We start from the raw sequence: 20,621 nt of genomic DNA on the forward strand, positions 1-20,621 counted from the left end.
ATGGTTGCAATGACAGTATCGCTGAACCAGACACACAACTGTATTGAATTAGTGATTGATCAGTAAAGATGACTTTGTTGTTTTTATGTGTGTCACAATACTGCAGCTGCTAAATGGAGCCATATTACGTCTACCACATGTTAATGAAGCACAGGGACCCTGGCACTAACTGAGAATTCAATAAATGTGGACTTCAACAACATATTAACACAATGGTTTGGTCTAAATGAGAACCGTAGTTTCAGTCGTTTTCACGTGTTCCAACATTATAACATGCGTTTCCCAGTTTCATCTTGTTCCCTGATAACTTCCAGTACAAAGCTCGACTTTAAGATGTAGAAGAAAAAAAAAGAGACTGTCTTATGTGGGACAAACGTTGCTTTAATGGGATGTTGGGTCAACATTCAACAGACAAATATCGATGGAGTGGTGTGATTTTAAAGAACACGTTATTCATTTTGGATAACAAGCGATGACATTTTGCCTGGAGGAGTGATGAAGTGTTACAACTATTAAATTATGATCACACTTTGTGTAAAATATGGATCAGAAATGCCAGGTCCACAAGCATAGCATAGTGTTTCTCTGAATACTCTAAAATATGTAAAAAACAAAACAAAACAAAAAAGCAACCACATCAGAAATATTATAAACAAGTGAACTTAATTGAAAAAACCTAAATAATAATTAAACTAGTTCAAGTTCGTCTGTAACACTGGTCTGGCTTCCCCTCTGGACAGTCTGTTCTCATGCGATCTCTTATAGTGGATATAAAAAGTCCACTACACATCTATGTACCTAAATCTGTGCAACAGTAAAGATTTTAAAATATCATGAGGACTGTGCTACTTGTATTTATGAATTTATTGATAATACTTGGATACCATGTAGTCTGGCCCCTGCTGCACTGCCAAATCTTTTAATTCCCACTGAGCCAGAACAAATACTTAGCCCCTCAGAGAGGCATTCAACATCCAGGCCAAAGGTCAACAGACACTGAAGCTGTGGCATGTTGAATAAGAGATTAAACATTTTATGAGTTGTGTTCAGCTTCCGGCCAAGATTTAGATGAGAAGATCAATCTTCTTCTTTTTCCACTGTCTCCCACAAGAAAAAGACACTTCAGTGGAAATCTGTTATTGTTCTCATTGTTAATTGCTTGAGTGCTTGAGAGACTTTTTTTTGGATGCTTCCAAACTTGCGATGGTCAGAAAGATTCCCATTGGCCAAAGTCTTCCCTCATTCCAATCAACGATTGAGCTGAAATGCATCATTATGAGAGCGCGGAGGGAATGTCGCCACAGACAGACAAACGGACCAGGCCCCAACAGACCCAGCCAGCTCTGTATGAATTCTTTAGGCTCGGACGTAATGGATGTTCATTCACGTTCTAACTCTGACATAAATGGACTAAAGGTTCATTTTTAAAAAATATGTAAATACTGAATTTTCCAATTTCAGCTTCTTCTAGGAGCCACAGACCTGGTGATTTTATGAAGATGCTATCAATAAGTACCAACTGGTGCATGATTGCTAATCCAAGGTATCTACCAAATAACAACCGGTGTCAGCAGTGAAGATGTGTTTTCACTTCTGTTTATTTGTCAACATGATTATAAAAAAGGACGTGAACTGACTGGTACTGAATTTGGTAGAAGGGATGGCTCAGGAAGATCGTATTTTGGGGAAGAATCAAATAATTGTATCTCTGAAATCTTTTCTATGATGTATGACATTTGCCTTGGTGGACTACTGAGGTCTGTGCCTTTCCAGTTATTTTCTTACCAAGAAAGCCCAACTGACCTAAATAAGACAAAATTTAAACTGCGTAGAGTCTTTATATCCACTGTAGAATTCCTTAACTGCAGTTGCCCATCCTGTTTGAGTATCGATTAAAGAGTCTGAAAACTGTTCAGTAATAAAACGTGTAACTTGGCTGGAATTTTTATTTATCCAATGTCAGTGTTCTTAACCTAAGAAATGAGTTTTATCTCTGCCACTTCTTCATAAGTGTAGAAAAATGAAAAAAAGATTTCTTAAATATCATGGCCCTCCCAAATATAAATAAATACTCAAGTAAATTCATGAATAAATCTGAAATTTCCACACATGCAGCTTAAGTGTTCTTTTTTCCAAAACTTCTCACTGAATCGTGGGAAAATAGATGAAGCTTCACATAACTTTGTGTGACATGATATTGAGTAATCAGAGCCTTCTTTATCACCACCAAAATAGTTGGATGGAATTCATGTACAGACATTTCTTGAAAACGTTACAAAAGGTTTTTGTCGTCAGATTTTCCTTCCATGAATGTAATGTGGCAATATGTTACAGCCTCACCTGACAGGTTGGGACTGTGCTGCTCGTAAACATTGGCAGAGATTCATTTCCTGGGTTCGGAACATTGATAACAATGCTTCTGACCTCGAATATTCTTCAGTCTGACAATTCATTTCCTACTCATAAACATTTGATAACTATAGATATGGTTTTTGATCTTGTTGACTTAATCTTTAATGAGATATCTTAATTGTTAACTTTATACTGTATGTAACCATGTTTTTATCAAGTAGAGAGAAATATGTTTATGCCTGGTGTCGCCTTAGTATCTGTTCTAAAAACAGGTCATGTGTTTGCGCAGGTATCAAACTACTCAACAATACCCAGCACTGCTAAAAAAAAACTGAATAGAGTTTTATGCAAGATAACTATTGCGAGGTCACTATTATGAGGCCTGAGGTTTATCAAATAAGCAACACTGTGAGTTAATGTGACTGAGATGTAGCCAGTATTTTGTTGATTATGCCAGTTTAAGGTGCGCGTTCTCCACTACTGATTTTACCTGATGATTACCGATCATCGCCCTCAACTCCTGGCTCTGGATCTTAAATGTTGCTAGTAAGGGGAAACTACAGACGAAGGTGCTCCACCTCGTTATTATTTCACACTGTGGCGTTTACATCTCCGTGCCAGGACTCTCTCCTTTTGTCAGTAATTTCTGGAGAATCTTTTGGTAGAACGGGGAGAAGACCAGCTTGTTGTAGTTGACAAGGCGACTGAAGTGAACAGCGAGCTCCTTCAGCTCCCTGCTGACTGGAGACAGACCTCCAGGGAGAAGCGGGGGGGTCTTATGCTGACTGGACTCCAGGGAAGCCAAGAGGTAGGTCTGAACCCGAGAGTCTGACAGGAGAGGAGAGGAATTCTCCGTCATTGCCAAACAAAATGTTTCTGTAAACCGTCACTCACATGCTGTTGGCTCTTTTTCTAACCGAGTCAATTTTGAATTATATTAGATGTATTATAAAGTATGACTTTGTAAGTTGTCTTGAGATAATGAGCATACAAATAAAACCGAGCTAAAAGATGTCAGTGTTTTTACCCATCAGTTTGCGGACTGTGTTGTCTGGTTGGATGGTGGCTGAGATCTGTCCCTTCAGGATGCTCCTTCGTTCGGCAGAGAAAGGAGAGTAGCCATGTTGGCCAAGACACTGACTTAGCTCAACACATAATTTCTCTCCGATGGTCGCTAAGGCCTCCTGTGCACTGAAAGACCTGAGGACAGGTGGGGGGAAGTCATGTAAGTGGTTCAACGCAGCTGATAAATAAAGACTTTAATGTCCAATGGCCAAATGCTTATTTGCTTGGATGTTCCCCATAGTTACTGCCTGCCTCAACAGTCATCAATCAGTTGGGAGTGGTCTGAAACATAATAAAAGGGAACCCTCCACAGCCTGCAGAGGTGTCCAGTGTCACTTTATCAAGCATAAGTGTACAGTAGAAGTTAGTTGTACTCACGGTGTGTGCATGTCTGCGAGCATGATGGAGATGGTGTTTTTAAGAGTTTCCATCAGCCCCGGCAGGCCTGAGATGGCCTCCCCGGTCGTAGTGTAGACGATAAGAAGCACAGACGAGAGAAGAACTAGCCGATCGGCCTCCTGTTGCATCTCCTGGAACCGAACCTGATCCATCAACATCGTCTAATGGGGGAAGGACAAGGTCAAAACAGTTTAAAGGGACAGAAACAATCACAGGACACAGACAAGCCAAAAATACATTAGTGGAGAACAAGGTGTAAAAAAAAAAAAAAGAGATACAACTCGCAGAGTGTTAGGCTTCAGGATTGAGGGCGTGTACCTCTGGGAAGGGGTCTGAGGCGTGGTCCCACCTCAGCAGGCGTAAATAGGCTTGATTGTGGACATTTAGGGGGAGGAGTGAGGAAGGGTCAGATGAGGCAGCAGTTGAGCCATCCATCTCAGCTTCCTTCAGGCTTTTCACCGTGTCCTCAAGCCACTTCTCAGTGTAGTCTAAGGCATCTGAGGGACAAAGGGGTCATTCTAATTTTTTATGTTGTCACTACTCGCAGTGAATTCTTCCACTGTTCACCATGTGATAACATTGACGTCACATTCTTCATAAGATAAGATGATTTCAGTGTAACAGAAGAACATTGAATCAATTTGTATTTTAAACAGATAACTGCAGCTTTAAAGTGAGTAACACAGCTGGCTGGTGGAGGTTATTACAATACCAGCACACTTTTCAAAGACTGACTGTTATGTTGCTTCCTTTGCTTTAGATCCAGCCATATAACATTATGTAACTATATAATGCTGGTAGCATAAATAATGCAACAAATGACTAATTCAGTTAAGGAAAGCATCCTCACTGGGCTGTTTCTCCAGAAACTCCTGGAATTTGTTCCTCTCATACTCAACGGACTGCTGCATCAGATGAGGTCTGATGCTGCTCAGGGCAAAGTTGGCCATGTCCACCTTCATCAGGTCCAGAACCGAGAATATTGCCCTTAGATAGAGAGAAATAACAATAAACAGATAGTGGGACTGTTTAAATACAACAGTTCTAATGAAATGGTGAATTTTCTGAGGTTAACTCTCCATTAACCTCTATTTAACCGCTATCTGCTTTCTTATCATCCTCGAAGTTAACATCACTCCAGAACAGGCCGACGTGTGTGCCATAATAGACTGGAATGAAATCACAGACTAAAAGTAAAGTAGGACCCGACTCATGCAGAGCTAAGAATAGTCCCTCTCTTGTAGTCTTATAGTCTCTTGGCTTACTTGAGCAGAGGCACAATATCTGTAATCTCCTTTAGCTTATTGACATCCTCGTCTCTGCAGGGGGCGCACAGCGAGCCCATCATCCCAACAATGAACTGGGACAGTCGGCCGATGTCAAGGGCTCCATTCTCAGCCTGCTGCTGGATTAGAGGCAGGTCCAGCACCTCCTCTATGCGGGAGCGCTGACGACCGTGGCCCGGTAGCAAGAAAGACAGGAGCGTCTGGATGATCAGATGTTAGAGTAAAAAAGGAGGTGTGAATAAGGGAGGGATTTAAGTTCTGCTCCTTGACCTGATCAAAACCTCAACTTCGACATCATCATGCCTGACACTGCACTGGGAAGGTCATCGGGACCAGTTTATTCACCTCTTTGATCTCAGCAAGTAGTTTGATGGCGTGTCCGTACGATGGTGGATCCTCTTTCAGCTGTGCTTCCAAACAATCCCAGAATGCTTTGTGCATGATCTCCTTCACCTTGCGCTCCAAACTGCACAGGGTCAAAGGGCACACTGAGAAGAGGCTTCACGCAAAAACAGGTACTCCAGTGAGACTAAGTGACTGAATCAAGTCCTCACCTTCCTTCAGGAAGTTCTGTGGGTTTGACCTGAAAAGCCTGGTTGACCATTATTTCATGAGCCAAAGCCATGTTGGTGACTCTTTTAGCTGTCTCCATCAGCTCCTCCACAGACACGAACCTTGGAGGGCTGGCTGTGGAGGAAGGAAAATCAATTTAAGAAAATGTGTTTTCATTCCAAGAAAACAGCCTGCATTGGTGTATACCGAACTCCAGAGGATGCCCTGTCAATGAAAAACATTTTAACACATCTTATGAATGAATCATCTTTTACTTCAAAGTGGAAGTAATGTGAATACAGTGCAAGCAGACACACACCAAAGACAGGCTGTTTTAATCCACTGTAGGCTCGAGCTGTCAGGTTACTCACACAGCACAGAACTCTGTTCGGCACACCTGCCTTAAAGCAAAGTTTCCACTCCTGCACATCAATAACAATCCAATTTATATCTGAACATAAACAAGACGTTTCCCTTGGACATTTCATTGTCTTCATCTGTCAAGAAGAAAATCTTACAAAACAAGATAGATAGAAGCCCTGAGGGGAAATTCAAGGAAAATGAGAAAATGATGCATTTTCTAAATCGATTCAAAACAATTCTCCTGCACCCCATATGGATAAAATTAGGAATACCTGTCCCGAAAATTGCACTGATCCAAATGTTTGATGATAAATTGTTTATTATCTGGCTGTGGGATAATTTTTCAGTAAACTTTGGAAGATGTGTGAACAGGAGCCTTGATATATAACCCAAGCTGAGATTAGTCCTCACAGCAGAGGCTCGGCTTTGTGCTGTATGAGGACTTTTATATGTCAAGCACCCTGTCCATTAAACGTGGTGTGCATGTGCAAGTACAACAACCGAGTGGCCACTGAATGTCAGGCAACAGCTGAACACAACACATTTTCTGTGGTGAATTCAGCAGCCTTCCCAACACTGCAAACTCTTGTCTTCACATGTACATTGTGTTACAAGACCACACCTGGTCTTATTAGCTGCTGGGTTGGAGTGGGATCTGCAGAAGTGATGACAGGATGAGAATCACTGGAGTTGTGTTATCGAAGAGTTAAGACAGGAAAGCACTGCAGACAGAAGGAATTCATTTGCCAGCGCCTAAAGGAATGTGTTCATCGGGCTAGTACTTTTATTCACTACAGCAGTCATGATTCCTCTCCACCGTACAAAAGGAGGATTGTTTGTGTTCCCAGTCTCACTTCATGTTTGTGATAATAATGAACTGCTGAGAGGAAACCGGGGAACTTAACTGAACTTTTACAAAATGTGATAAGAAGCAGATTGGAGAGCAGCTGAAGCAGAAACTTGCACTGCAACTCCAGGTCTGAAACACAGTAAAGACACAACTGTACAATAGATGTGTCACCTCAGGTCTATGAGGTGAACCCAAAATGCTGGGTATCTTGACTATTCCGCAAAAATAAATTTTATTAAAAAGTCCGGGAAATTAACATATTTTGGTGTTTTTCTCTTTTGCATTTGGCTTTGGCTCTATGTGGCAGAGTGGAGCAGTGGACAGCACAAAAAAAAGGTTCCACATTTGGACCTAAGGCTAGTTCACATGTTTCCCTGACAGCGTTAAGAGGTTAAGTTAATCAGTCAAAATGGGTGGACTCACAGTTAAATCCATTTTCATTAAATAAAAATGTGACTGCTCTTTTTCAGCTGACACTAAAACACAGAGACATACGAGTTTCCAACCCTCAACATCAGAGTTAGCTCAGGCTTAAAAGGCCGTGCCAGAAGGAGGCACTACCTGGTATCCTCACCTGCTGAAACATCTGTCTTAGGTTAATTACGGATCTTAAATGGTCTGAACATGGACAAGGCGGTTTGCACGGGTGTAATTTTGTTTGCACATTGTTGTTTAAAGCCTGATCCTCACCTTGGGGAGAGTCCTCAGGCTGCTGGCTCGAATCTGCCCTGACCCTCTTCCTCACCGTCTCAGAAGCATCCTGAGTGCACTCCTCCTTTGAGTCCTTGTCTCCTCCACCCTCAAGGTGGTCTGCCTTCTTTGGCATGCTAGAGTTTTCAGGACAACAGGATGCTGGTTAAAGCTGTAATCCGCACTGACCTCAAGCATGTGGAAAGTGTGTCATGACGTACAAGGCAATCATGTGCAAGAGCTGTGTTATTGACCGTGTTTGTGGCAAATCATGCAGTATCACAGCACAAAGAGAAGGAGGGATGAGGGTTGTTGTGATTTACAGATGATGACATCACCGCAGACTAGGAGGGGGGACAGAGGGGGGTAAAACCGAGGTGGTAAACAAAACAGAGCCGCATGGCGTCGGTGCTCATCTGCGGCGAAGCTTACTGACCTTACAGGTAGAGAAGTCTGTCAGCTGTGGATCTCTGAACTTATCTAACCTCAGCTTCAGTCCTCGGCTGCCAACAACAACAACAACAACAACAATAACAACAACGACGACGACGACAACAACAAAGGCTAATGACACAGCTACTCCTCCATCATCCAGCTAAAGCCGAGTCACCGCCGTCACGGAGGCCTTCATGGCTTCACGGCGGCCGGACACCGTCTTCGACAGAGAAGGAGCCACGTTTCATCCTGGGGAAAAATCCGCTTTGTTTACGCGGCAGCCTCCTTCTGCTGCAGAGACGCTGCTAGCCGAGCGGCGGCGACGCTTCCGGGTTTGGGTGGGGCTAACGTGACGTAACAGTCGAGCCCCCGTCCGCGCGCACACACGAACGCGCTCACGTGTCCCCAAACAGAGGATGATAGAAAACTTTTTTAATTTTTCATGAAAATTTCTGTGAATATTTTAAGGTCTATTCTTCTGCAGCAACAAAAACTATAAATGGCAGCACATTGTGGAAATTATATCATGTCCAAACAAGATTTAGCTGAAATGGAGAACGTAAACAATGTTATAGATGCAAAATTTACTGAGTTATAGCCAACTGAGTATTTTCTATCATAGTTTCTTCTGTAGTTTTTTCAATACAGGTTACAATTGACTCAAAGTATCAGCTACATAAGTTATGTTGTAATTAATGAAATGTTTATTCGGGTGAGAACTCATGTTTTAGTTGTGACTGAGGCGAGTTGGATTGGCCAAATATTACACTAACAAATTATACATTCAGAAAATTTAAGCACTCAATATTTTGTTAAAACATATCCTGTAGCCTAATAAGCAACTTTGCCTTTACTGAAACCAATGGTAAAAATTGGAAAGTTCATTGCAGACGTTGAAATGCACAAATACAGAAAAGCTGGCCGTCTGTCTGCAATTTCATTCATTTTGCCTCAAAAAAAAAAAAAAAAAAAAAGCAAATAAAGCTCAAAGCATACATGCTAATATTTTATATTTATACTTAAATTCAAGGAAGATACGGCAAGGAATTAGTCATCTCTTTATTTGTTCAGTAATGCACAAAAACAAGTGTACAAGTGCAATGATATGCTGTAGTCATCTTTCCCATTTGTATCTTTTGTAGCAATCTAAGATACAATGTCATTTCTTTTTTTTTTTTATTTTAACTCAGTCAGCTTGTGTCTAACTGGCCAGCTATTGAACCAATAAAAACTTAAACTGACTGCTGAAAATGTCAGACACCTCAGCCATGTGCCCGAATCACTGTATTCACAAACCTACAGCACACTGACTGCAGAGTCACCAAAGTACTGGTTGAATATCTCAGGGTGGGCTTGGTAAAATTGGCGGAGCAGGCGCTTCCTCTCCTTAGCAGAGATCGTTGTGTTCTCATGGATGCTGTTCAGAAGAGTCCGCAGTTCCTGGTTGGTCGTGGTCTTTGTAGAGTCAGTGAAAGTCCTGCTGGAGACCTGCTGACAAAACATGGAGCCTGAAGGACATTAAGACAGAGAAACACAAAGCATTAACGAGGAGGGAACCTTTACTTGTTCGGATGCCACATTCATAGACTTCTCATGCAAAGTACAGAAAGGCAGCTGGCTAATATGCTAAAAATTCAATAACCAACACCGACATACCATTACTTATGAAGCTGTTTATACTGAACACTTCTGCTTTTTTATTTTACATTCATTCAGTAATTTCACAATTTACAGGACATACGTGGACATACACGTTTATGAAATTCATGCTCTTTAGGACATATTACAAGGGCATGAAAAATATTAGATGATATTCAATGGAAATGATGGTTTCATTCAGAGCATTTGCACAATTCTCCTCTATAAATGTAATCGGGGCACACAAAGCGACAGGGATGTGTCAATTTCCAGATGGTTGACGGGATCCAAAGCCTCAAGCACAGCCATTAAATTTAATCTCTCCACTATTCCAGGTATTAAAAATGTCACGTTGATGTGGATTAATAGATTCTATCGTGACAGGCTTTAATTTTTATTTATTTTTTTACTAGATACCATATATGCCTTGGGGTGGAAACTGCAGTTGTAAAATTGAACCTAAAACAAAAAAAAAGTTAGACCCAGATTTTGAACCATCTGCTGCTCCACTATGAGCTGACTTCTTAATACACTTGTATTTGAGTGAAAATTATGTTTTGTCCAACTGTTTTGTGTTGGACACTTACCAGTAGTTTCAGGCTGTGTCCCATGTACAAGGTTGGCCAGCTTGTCACTCACTCCTTTGTGCAGAGCCCCGGGTATCTGGAGCAAAGACAAAAATATGTTTCAACAGCAGTGAAACAGCTTTTTGATTCAATTAAATGCTTGAAAATTTGGCAGTCTTTCCTGTTCAAGTTCCCATTCATCACTTTCACCAAAAGCCTTGCACAAATGTCTGTGACGGATTTCTGAACTGTATTCTGCAACTCAAATTGAGCAATTTGTTTACAGCGCTACTGAATGTCAAAATCCAGCGCAGCAATAGGTTAACCTTAACAAACTTCAGGGTGAGGCAGTTTTGGTTTTGAAGAAGAGCTCATGAAGTTTAGCTTTGATTTTCATCAGAATGAAAATTTGTTTTATTCCGAATTATCCAGTCACCGTCTTTGCTTGTGACAATATCAGCATCATATTTTATGTAATTCTGAAAGAGTTTTGGCGAGTCTGAACGGGACCACATCTTAGTCTTTGGATTCTGAGCTGGTTTCAGTCAGTCATCTCTCTTATTCTTTTTGCTCACACGTATATAGTTTAAATAAGCCAAACTCGCACAAGGCCTTTTCCAGGAGGCTGCTCTGCAATGCTAAAATCCTGTTTTCTTGAAAAGCTTGTAAATTAAAAGGCACCAAGTTGTCAACGCTGCTTGTTTGTGCCAAGTTATTTTGAAAGAGCTTTGAACACTGAGGAAACTCCAACACACAATTGCTGCGCTTCAGCCAAAAATAACCCTGAGGACGTCGTACGGACGTCAGCCAGGTTAACTCAGCTTGGCTGTAAAAGAACAAAAAACTGTGGCGTGTAGAAAAATGGGTGTTTATCAGCAGGGTGGGAAAAAAGGATAATGTGTTTTTTGGACCAAAAACTGAGAAAGTTCTCTCACTAAGTGATTTCCTCCATCTTTGAGGCAATGCAGTACTTAATGGCTGCAGTGCTAAAGATCCAGGGCGATGGGAGAAAGAGCGTTTCCTCACCTTGAAGATCTCCTGAATGTTGCTGAGCATGAAGCTGACAATCAGGTCCTCTTTCTCCTTTGAAAGGCTCTTGCTGTAGATGATGGCTCTGGTAAAAGACCTCTTCACCGCCAGTTTGTTTTCTATCTTTAGGTTCAACAGCACATATCAAATCAGAGAAGAGAAAACAGACAAAACAGCCCCATTTTATTGCTGCTTCTCCTTGATGACTTTCACTGTTCACAACATCTTCCTCTTTGAAGTATTTTAAAAGACCAGATCTCACCTCCTTATCCAGTTTTATCTCCTGTGGATCAGCTGCCAGAGACATGAACGTAAGCAGCCTGCGCAGCTCTTCTCTGCAGCTGGGGGGCAGCAGCTTCAAGCACAGCTGCAGAGCCTCCAGCGCCTTGTCCAACTTAGCGTTTACTGGGAATACAGGACAGATAGAAATATAACTAAGAAGGAGTTGAACAACTTTACAGAGAAAACTGATTTTGTTGCTATCTCCTTTTTTTTTTAAACGTAGAACTTTTCTTACCCAACAGGTCAGTGATGGCTGTGCAGATGTCAGACATGTATTGCGGCAGCAGCGGAGGTCTGTCTGTGTGGCTGTAGTGTTTCAACAGGGCCCTGTACAGCAGCAGCTTGCACTGGGCCACACCACTTGCGGAGAGATGCGAGTCATCGCTGTTGTTGTGTCCTGGTGCGGACACAAATCACACACTCTACTAGGGTCAGAAATACTGGTATGGACATTTACGCTGTGCAAATCAATTATAATGCCAGATAAAGTGAACCAGGCCTTGTTTGCTGCATGTGAAAAAAAAAAACAAAACAAAACAAGATGAGTAAACACAAAACAGTCACACAGATCAAATCATGGCAAAAGCTCAAACAGGCTGATGACTGATGTGCCACGCTGAAGAACTGGACTCCATATTGAGTACTGCTACCAGCTGGGTCTTGGTCAGAGCTCTGCTGATCTTGAGGGAAGCAGTGAGGAAGCTCCCTGCTCAGCTCCACCACCGGCTGATCAGAGAGGAAGTCCAGGCAGTCCAGAGCAGCACAGAGCATTTCATCCTCCCTGAGGAATAAAGACCAATATACAAACCTACAATGAAAATATGCATTTGGCTAAATATTACTGTTAAATTTGTGACATGGATACAATCCACTTTGTGTTGGCTAGAAAGCTATTTCGAAGTATGTTAAGTAAAAATGTGCAGTCACAAACTGTCTCAGTATTTCACCTTTGACCACTAATAGAGGTCAAGATGAATTCACTTGAAACAGCAAATTAATTTCAAAGCCAGACGTACTGAGTCTCCCTGAAGGCCTTGAGGATCTGCCTGTCCAGGTGGTTGCTGCTGTAGATCAGGTCTGGGTTATTGTGAGCCGGCATTTGTGATGGAGGAGGAGACGATGGGGTTCGGCTGCACTGAAGTACCCCTTCCAGGAGGGGGAGGTCAACCAGATTCAGCAGCCTGAGGAAGGTCTCCTCCTGCCACACCTCATCAACCACTAGCAGCAGAGCAAAAATACGAAGTATGATCTCCTGATTCAGGAGATTTATTTACATTTTCTATATTAAAAGGAGGCGCTTGTCCTGCCTACCACCAAAATCCACTGCTGTGCTTTAAAGTAAAAACAAAAGACAGAAAAAGTGGCACGAGATGATTAAACATGTGATGACCTGACTGACTTACATGATTGTGGTAACGCAGAGTCAGTCGGCACTCTGCTGGGACTCAGACTCACACTGTCCACCGCGTCCTCCGAGGACGGACTCGCAGGGACATGAGTCTCCGGCTGGTTGGCTTTTGTAAATGTCGGAGTGACCTTGACAAGGGTGGAAATCTGATAATGCGACCCAGTGGGAGATCTATGCTCTTCCTGACTGAAAAGACAAACACAAGGAAATTGGGAGCTTGAGCTGGCGACAAGTTGGGGAGGAGTTTGAAAATTTACTGCAAAGAATGGCATAGTTGGTGCAGCTTTCCTGTTAATTAGATCTCGGATCTTGTTTCAAATCTCTGACCAGGCTGATTCCCTTAAAAGTCAGACATTCACATCCAGAGTTATTTTACCTGTACAATTTTTTTCAAGAGAATTTCCAGAAATATTGAAAAACTATGACATGTACCACTATGAGGATATGAAATGTTGTAAACTGGAATAGAAAGTTTTATTCATACTCTTCATCTATATTTAGTTAGTTTCGACATTTGGAACTAAACTCTATAGTTGTTTTGAGTGTTTTCAGTGTTGTTGTATTAGACAACACCACACATGTAAAAACTGGCAACTCGGTTTGATTTGTGTGCTCAGACATAACAAAAATGAAGTTTGACATCATTTAGATGACACACCTGTCTGACGGAGTGCTGCAGAAGAGCTTTTGGATCCCATTCGCAAGCAAACCAGTCTCCAGCTCATCGACAGTGGGCATGTGCGCCTTTACAAACCTGTCACATTTTTAAAAGGTGGATTTAAGTTTAATATATTAACACAGTCACAGTCCATGTAAATGGCTGCTAGAAACTTCGTTTCACTTGTTTATGTTGTGTGTCTCTAACCTGTAAAGAGCACTCTTGCTGTCCTGAAAAGCATTTTGCTTCTTGTCTTTCCCAAAAACTTTGGTTGCTACTGCCTCAAACACATTACAGTCTAACAGAGCCTGGCACACACACACCACTTTGTCCCGTGGCACATCAGCACCTTTAGATTAATCAAACATAGAGTTCGAATATCAACATCAGTTTCCTTTGATAGATTAAGACAAATAATAATACACTGACAATACAGTTGTTTCATGCAAAATTTGAGATAGACACAATTTCTAAAGCCGATTGTCTGGTGCACACACACCTTCTAAGACCAGGACATGGTTAATGTGTCCAGCCACCACATCAACAGCCTCAGAGCCGAGGAAACAGTCGCTGTGGGACTTCAGGTGTACTCGTCTACGCTTCACCGTCACTGAAGACCTGAGGTGGGAGATGAGCCCACTCCACAAGGAGGGAGATTGTGACGGTCTACTGGCCACTCCAAGAGCTGAGAGAAATCCAAGGAACACAAACTCAGTCACAATACACATAAACAGAAAGTAACATGCGGTTTTGTGAGGAAATAATGAGAGCCAACCCTTAAAACATTCAAAACTGACCTCCAGTTATTTCTGTGCTTGAATTTTAACTTACAAATTCATGCATTGCTGCCCAACAGGAAATGCTTTGAGATGCACCGCCAGGCCTCCATGAGCTGCAGAAAGCCCAGCACCTTGCTGAGTGAACCTACCTGGAGGACGCACACACAGTTTCTCTGCAAGATTCAACGCTGCAGCTCTTTCCTTTATTGAAGCCATTTGGACCGAAATGTCCTGGGAACCAGGAAGATGGACGGCCAGGGAGCAGGTCCAAACCAAAGCGTCTTCTTCTGTTTGTAGGCCTGTGCGATTTTCCATTTGAACCGCTGGATGGCACCCATCACTAAAACAGACGGAACTCACTTCCCCGACCGGGCCGGAAAGGATAAATAACAACACGTTAACGTGTACGTGAAGTGGACGCACGCTGCTTTCAAGTGCTCAACCAAAATGCGGAATTTTCTAAAAGAATTATCTGCAGCAGGCAGAGAGTATGAAGTTTAAGTCAATTTGGCGTAGACATTTTCATTTTCCCCTCTACATATTGACTATTTTATTTCGAAGACTTCATATGTTTTTTTTATTTGTTTTTATTTTTAATCCTGCCTCCTCGGGCCTTCTGAACGAAGGGAACCAACCCCTTAAATGTACCTTGAACGCCTCTCTGACCGGGCTAATTAACCACACAACGGTAAACTTTACCAAGAAAATCTTATTTTATCGGAATAATTCACGGTAAGTTACAGTAAAACCCAACGTAGACGTCAATTTCAGAACACGCTATGTTAACATCGAGTGACAAAGTAAACGGATTTTTCTTTTTTGAATGAAGTAACGAGTTTTATGTTAGCTAACGTTTATGTTAGCTTAGTTAGCAGGTTTAGGCTAATTGTGCTGTTATTCAACCTCCAATTAGCGTTTCATTATTCTTAAAATAAACGACTTTTAAATAAAAAGGTAACATTTATAAAGAGCTCGCTACTTCTGCTGTTAGTTGTAATATGATAAATGAGTTGAAGCTGATAAAAAGCTAAAATAAAAGATAATAGTGTAGGAAACGTATTATTGAAGCTGAAGATGTAATAATGGCTCTGAACCAGCATCCACAACCCTGTGACCCTGAAACTGAGGTACAGGGTTATTATTTTAAAGTACAAATGTGTTATGTGCAGCTGCTTTTTATACCAGGACGTGATAAAATGCATAAAATAGCTGCTGCCGTGCACTTTGACGCTATCTTGCAGTAGTTTTGGTAGCTGCATTGTATTTTTCGCCATTACTGTCTTAACTTTAACATAACTCACACAAAGGTAATACAGAGATCACGGTGTTTGATAGAAATGTTCCAGTTTAATGGATGGCAGGCCTTTTAATTTGTCTTTTCATGGCTTAGAAATGGTGGTTAATATCTGCTCAACTGAATCCCTGGAGAAGCAAATAAAAGATATTGTGGTCTACTCCCTGTGCTCACAGGCACAAACACACACACACACACACACACACACACACACACACACATCTGTGCCGCCGTGCACATATGACACACACACAACATCACTTTGACACACTAACATACGTTTGCACATCCCCTCCCTCTTCCGCCTGGGGTCACAGTGTCATCTTATGATAGTAGCCAATTCTAGCAGGGATCATTTAATTCTCCAACATGATTGATACTAGCGCAAGTTAAATGGGCGAAAAAAGGTCTGTTCTATTAGGGGATCAGTGGCTAGTGGAGACCTCCCACTTAAATAGTCATATTTTCCAGTAGGTGTGTGTTTGTGTGATAGCAGTGTGTGTGTCAGTCACTCTCTTGGTTATGTTTAGGGGACAGAGACAGTTGCAGAGGACCAACCACAGGTCAAATTAAATAACCTAGATAATTTAAAAAGCATTGACAGTGCAATTTGTCCATTCGGTGTTATTGCTCTGACCCCTATTAGTGTCAATGGTCTGGTTCATTTTAACCTAGATGGCTTATCAAGGTGTTATCTTCTCACCGCGATGGAAGTGGTGTAAAACAAAGAAAGAAAAAACCCTAATGGTCATTTCAAAGCCATTAGGTTAGTTTGTAGTGATTGAGAAACATTACGAGACTTTAATGTGCCACCCTGTTATTTCAAATGAAATCATTTAGCAGTAAAAATTGCAGATGAGGAAGTAATCATCATCTTATAAGGAGAAGAGCAGGTCATTACTGCTTATTAAACAGCCTATTCTATTAACCTTTTTCCAGCAAAGTGTTTTGATTAACAGGCAGCAGAAACCTTGTGAGATCTTGGCCTGTCCTGAAACAACCCAATGGATCGAGGCGTAGACTCTGGCGTACCCTCCCCCCAGACCACTGTAAGCTACAGTTGGAAGACAGAGCAGATAATATAAATCACAAATCAAGTTGTTTATACATTTTGAGATTAGAATAATAAATAAAACTAACATGGATAACCAGGTATTGCACTCATCTCAGCTTTACTCTTAGAAATGAAACATTTTCAGTGTACAATGATATTTATACAAGCAGTGGGACACCAGCAATGCTTATCACATTTTTTTGTTTTACTGCATAAATCAACATTTTTTTTTTCATACCTTGGATATCTGAATTAAAAGCCTTAATTTTCCCATTCAGGTAGGGGACACTGCTATGGAGCAGGAGGGGTCTGCTGGCTGTCAAACAGAAAGTGGAGGTCCCCTCTTACTTCAGTTGTTGGAATTTAAAACTCATCTATTTGAGGCTGTAGAGGAGCTTCATATTCGGAAGGTACAGTAGGAGTTGGGACAATTCATGTCTATTATTATAGTTCATCTAATTTCTAAAAAATCTCGATTCAGGATGTGATTATTGTGGATGTGCAACACCACTGCCTGACTACTAATTTGATAACGGGTGTCTGGCTTTTTTGGACTTGAACTATTTGAACTATTCACACAGTTGCTAAAACTGAGTTGAACAGAAGACCAACAAGCTTTAAAAGATGACAAAATATGTTTCGTGGTTTCATTACTTCCAGTGTTCCTCTGCATCATTCATTGTTTGCTGAGTAGAACTTCGACACTAATGACTCTGTTTGGCGAAAGAGGAGAGTGATTTCATAGAAGAAGTAGGGGAGTTGGCGGTGTCCTGAGAGAGAGCCAACTGCCCCCTTTTGGTTATCTGGACAAGAGCCAGCTGGGTTTGATGCACATTGCGTCAAGATGGGGGCGGTACACAAGCCATTTGGCCCCTGACCAATAAGTAGAGAGTAATTTGTTTGTAAAAGTGAAAAGAAAATAAAAACTAAATGATTCTTTGTACCCTGCAGCAAGTACTTTCAACCTGACAACACACCCTGAGTGTGCTTAAAGGTTAGAGGAGCAAGAATGGGATGCTGGTCATTTGTTCCCATTTAGTTTTTATTGTTATGGCCATGTTAACTGGGATACAAACACAAGATGGTATATCAGTCCAATCCTCCTCAGGCGCTGCTGTTATCAAAGTAGCACTTTGTAGTTGGTGGAAAGGTTAAGAAGCAAGAGGATGTCATGATGGTGCTGGACATTCCTGAGCAGGTCAAATTCCAGTGGCTTTTCCTTTTTTTTTTTTTTATTCTCTTTGTTTTTATACAGTACGGCCCACAGCTTAGGTTATTCATACTGTGAAAAATGTATTTAGGCAACTTGGTGACTTAGTATGCAATATATGCAAAAACATGTATGTTGCAAAACTTGAGAGGACACTCTCTAACTTCCTCCAACTAAACTATCAAATACACATAACAATTTTATGCCCAGATACTTCTATTTTTAAAAACTTTTTTTAATGCCCCATTAAAGGCATTCATTGAGAACAGCAATAAAACAGTAAAGAGATGAAAAGCAATGATAAATATATGGTGTTAAAGGCATGAATTTTCTCATAATGAGTAAAAGCTAAATATAAATAAGGTTTTAGTGCCACAAAACTTCAGTTAGTGTGGCGTAGTCGATTTTTATTTACATGGGCTAACAGGCTTAATAAACTTAATAAACTCTATGCACACACCCAAGCAAAAATAATTATTCTTCAGTGGAAAAGTAACAGCTTTATCTCCTGTGCACTCCTGTTTTTAAGTGCAATGCCACGCTGGTAGCATAGTTTAATAGGAACTTATAAAATAAACTCAGTGAGTTAACCAGCTCCCACATGCACATAAAAAAGTCCTGTGGATATAGAGAGCAATTGACTTTTACCTGCCTTCTCTGGGGGAAGAGGGAGGATAGGGATGGCTTTCCACAAATATCACCTCCCCTTAATGTTCCTCTTTCTCTGGGTGTGTCTACAAAGATACGGAGGAATGAACTTCGAGCAGTTTAAGCAAAGAGAGAGTTATCTGCCCACAGAGTGGCAGATATAATGGCTTTCCAGTCTGTACCATGCACGCTAGGATCCCACTGTGCCAGGCATTGCTTCATCTACATTTACTGTGTTTTTAATGTCATTGTGTCTGTTCATAGGTTTGTTAAATAAAAGCTAAATGAGGTGTTTTTGTTTCCATGGTTCAGGATGCAGAGACACGCTTTGAGGGTCAGATCAGTAAACTGATGTTGGAGAAACAGGAGCTGGAGTGGGAGAAGGTATAGCTGGGCCTTGCTGGCTTTACAACAGCTTCTTCAGTGTATACATATATTGCTCTTTAGCTTTGTGGGCATTAACAAAATACCACTGCCAATCATTCTTAATGTTATTTCACGATGTGATGTGTGAGTTTGTCATCTCCTGTGTAACAGGAATCCCTGCAGCGTCACATTGAAACAGTTGCGACCCAGCATTCAGTGTCACTCACCAGTGTGAAGCAGCAGGTAGGTTTTTATGTATTTCCATATTTAAACAAGATGTTTTCGAATGCATTAAAACCTTCTGAACAACTTATTTTCTCTCCTTAAGTTTCAGGCCAAAATCAGAAACCTTGAGGAGGAGAAGGTATGAGGAGAATTCACATGAAGTCATCTCAGGTGCAATATCTCTGCCCCTGGAACAAATTGTTTTTTGCTCACAACAAGAATCTAACATTTTAGGGGAAATACCAGATCACTGCTGAGTTAAAGGACAAGGAAATTAACAACTTAAAAGAAGAGCTGAGGTCACTACAGGTACCTGGACATACAACACTCACAACCTCCTCTGAGTTTTGAATCATTTGTGCTGGATAGGTCTGTTTTTACTGGTATTTTTCAAATTTCATAACAGTGGCTGGTCCATACTGTGTCCAGGAAATAGCACATATATTCACTGTAAGTACACAAAGTGATAGGCGTATAAATGGAGGCATTACAATAGAAAGTAATAGTAAAATGTCTCCTCAGTGTTGTGCTTGCTATAAGCAGTGCCTGTAGCAACTGACTGACACGTTTTCCGTTCGGGGCTTACCATAGCTCTGTTTGAACACTACAGAGAGCGCACAATTTTACAAAGCCGTCAGCAGCCAGACAAACTCCAACCGACGTGACTAACACTGAATACAAGTCTCCTGGAGGCTTACTACCGTTCGGCACTTTCTGCACATCTGAACTGCTTCTTGAATAATGAGAAGAGTGCTTGGAACCTTTGGGGCCTTCAGGATTTCAGTAGAGACAGTGTCTGTTAATCTGTAGATGTATAAGACATATAGGGACGATAATTGTTTAGAATTTTGATTTGAATACTTATTTTGTCTCCTGATTATGTCTTATTACTGATACTGTCATTATAAAACACATACGAGGTGGAGTTTTGTTAATTTACTGTAATTTACTGTAGCTTCAACACAATTACCACACTGAGTGATTTAATAAATAATCAGCTTTACCTACAGTTCAGCTTAATGTTTTTGGGGGATAATGAAGAAAATTAACTTTATTTTCTGCTTCTTACTAACATTAGATTAGTCTGTTAGTGACCTGTAGCCTTGCACTTTGTACCCACAGTCATCTGTAATCAGGCAAAAAAAAAAAAAGCACCTTGAACATCCAGCTTCTGTATGTCTCACACACACACAACAGCACTCTCACAATCCGTCAACTTCCTGTTTCTGTCATTCTTACTTTCTGAAAATTAGGAAACATTAGTATTAATAAACCATAAAAAGGGATAATAAATGAGAGCATGTTGTTCCCAACCAGAGTCAAGCTCATAGGATGTTGATGCTCAGACCTGACCCGGTCTGGCTCCCAGTGTTTTTGTCTTCAGGCTTGACAACACAGAGGTGATATACGGCCATCCCCACGGTCCGCCGCACTTTAACAGCTCAGCCGTGTTACACAGACAATAGAGACTG

At 41.2% G+C, this 20,621-nt stretch overlaps 2 protein-coding genes across 3 annotated transcripts; both read right to left on the reverse strand.

The window, feature by feature from the left end:
- Positions 1-372: 372 nt before the first annotated feature.
- tcp11l1 (t-complex 11, testis-specific-like 1) lies at positions 373-8,316 on the reverse strand. 2 transcript variants are annotated; one of them, XM_029523864.1, is made up of 10 exons: positions 7,994-8,316; positions 7,558-7,694; positions 5,657-5,789; positions 5,448-5,568; positions 5,082-5,302; positions 4,667-4,803; positions 4,135-4,313; positions 3,796-3,977; positions 3,380-3,552; positions 2,957-3,180 (listed from the first exon to the last, which is right to left on the reverse strand). In XM_029523864.1, the coding sequence occupies exons 2-10, from the start codon at positions 7,691-7,693 to the stop codon at positions 2,957-2,959; spliced, it is 1,506 nt and encodes a 501-aa protein (XP_029379724.1). In that variant the 5' UTR covers position 7,694; positions 7,994-8,316. The 2 variants fall into 2 exon arrangements, with proteins under 2 accessions (XP_029379725.1, XP_029379724.1); XM_029523865.1 differs by lacking the exon at positions 7,994-8,316 and having other exon boundaries at positions 373-3,180; positions 7,558-7,693.
- A 972-nt stretch (positions 8,317-9,288) lies between these two features.
- On the reverse strand, positions 9,289-14,568 carry LOC115056126 (DEP domain-containing protein 7-like). The gene is made up of 12 exons (XM_029522391.1): positions 14,502-14,568; positions 14,073-14,258; positions 13,781-13,922; positions 13,574-13,669; positions 12,911-13,101; positions 12,524-12,725; positions 12,133-12,288; positions 11,743-11,891; positions 11,488-11,630; positions 11,223-11,348; positions 10,218-10,293; positions 9,289-9,500 (listed from the first exon to the last, which is right to left on the reverse strand). The coding sequence occupies exons 1-12, from the start codon at positions 14,566-14,568 to the stop codon at positions 9,289-9,291; spliced, it is 1,746 nt and encodes a 581-aa protein (XP_029378251.1).
- Positions 14,569-20,621: the final 6,053 nt, after the last annotated feature.

The sequence above is a fragment of the Echeneis naucrates genome, chromosome 16 (assembly GCF_900963305.1).
Source record: "Echeneis naucrates chromosome 16, fEcheNa1.1, whole genome shotgun sequence".
NCBI classification, from domain to species: domain Eukaryota; kingdom Metazoa; phylum Chordata; class Actinopteri; order Carangiformes; family Echeneidae; genus Echeneis; species Echeneis naucrates.

Coding starts and splice junctions, on each gene's coding strand:
- LOC115056126 (XM_029522391.1), bottom strand. CDS start 14,568: ATGGCTTCAATAAAGGAAAGAGCTGCAGCGTTGAATCTTGCAGAGAAA. Junction 13,670..13,780: donor AGCAAGAGTGCTCTTTACAG/GTTAGAGACACA, acceptor AAAATGTGACAG/GTTTGTAAAGGCGCACATGC. Junction 11,892..12,132: donor AGTACTCAATATGGAGTCCA/GTTCTTCAGCGT, acceptor ACACAACAACAG/CGATGACTCGCATCTCTCCG.
- tcp11l1 (XM_029523865.1), bottom strand. CDS start 7,693: ATGCCAAAGAAGGCAGACCACCTTGAGGGTGGAGGAGACAAGGACTCA. Junction 5,303..5,447: donor TACTTGCTGAGATCAAAGAG/GTGAATAAACTG, acceptor CTGATCATCCAG/ACGCTCCTGTCTTTCTTGCT. Junction 3,553..3,795: donor CTCGCAGACATGCACACACC/GTGAGTACAACT, acceptor ACCTGTCCTCAG/GTCTTTCAGTGCACAGGAGG.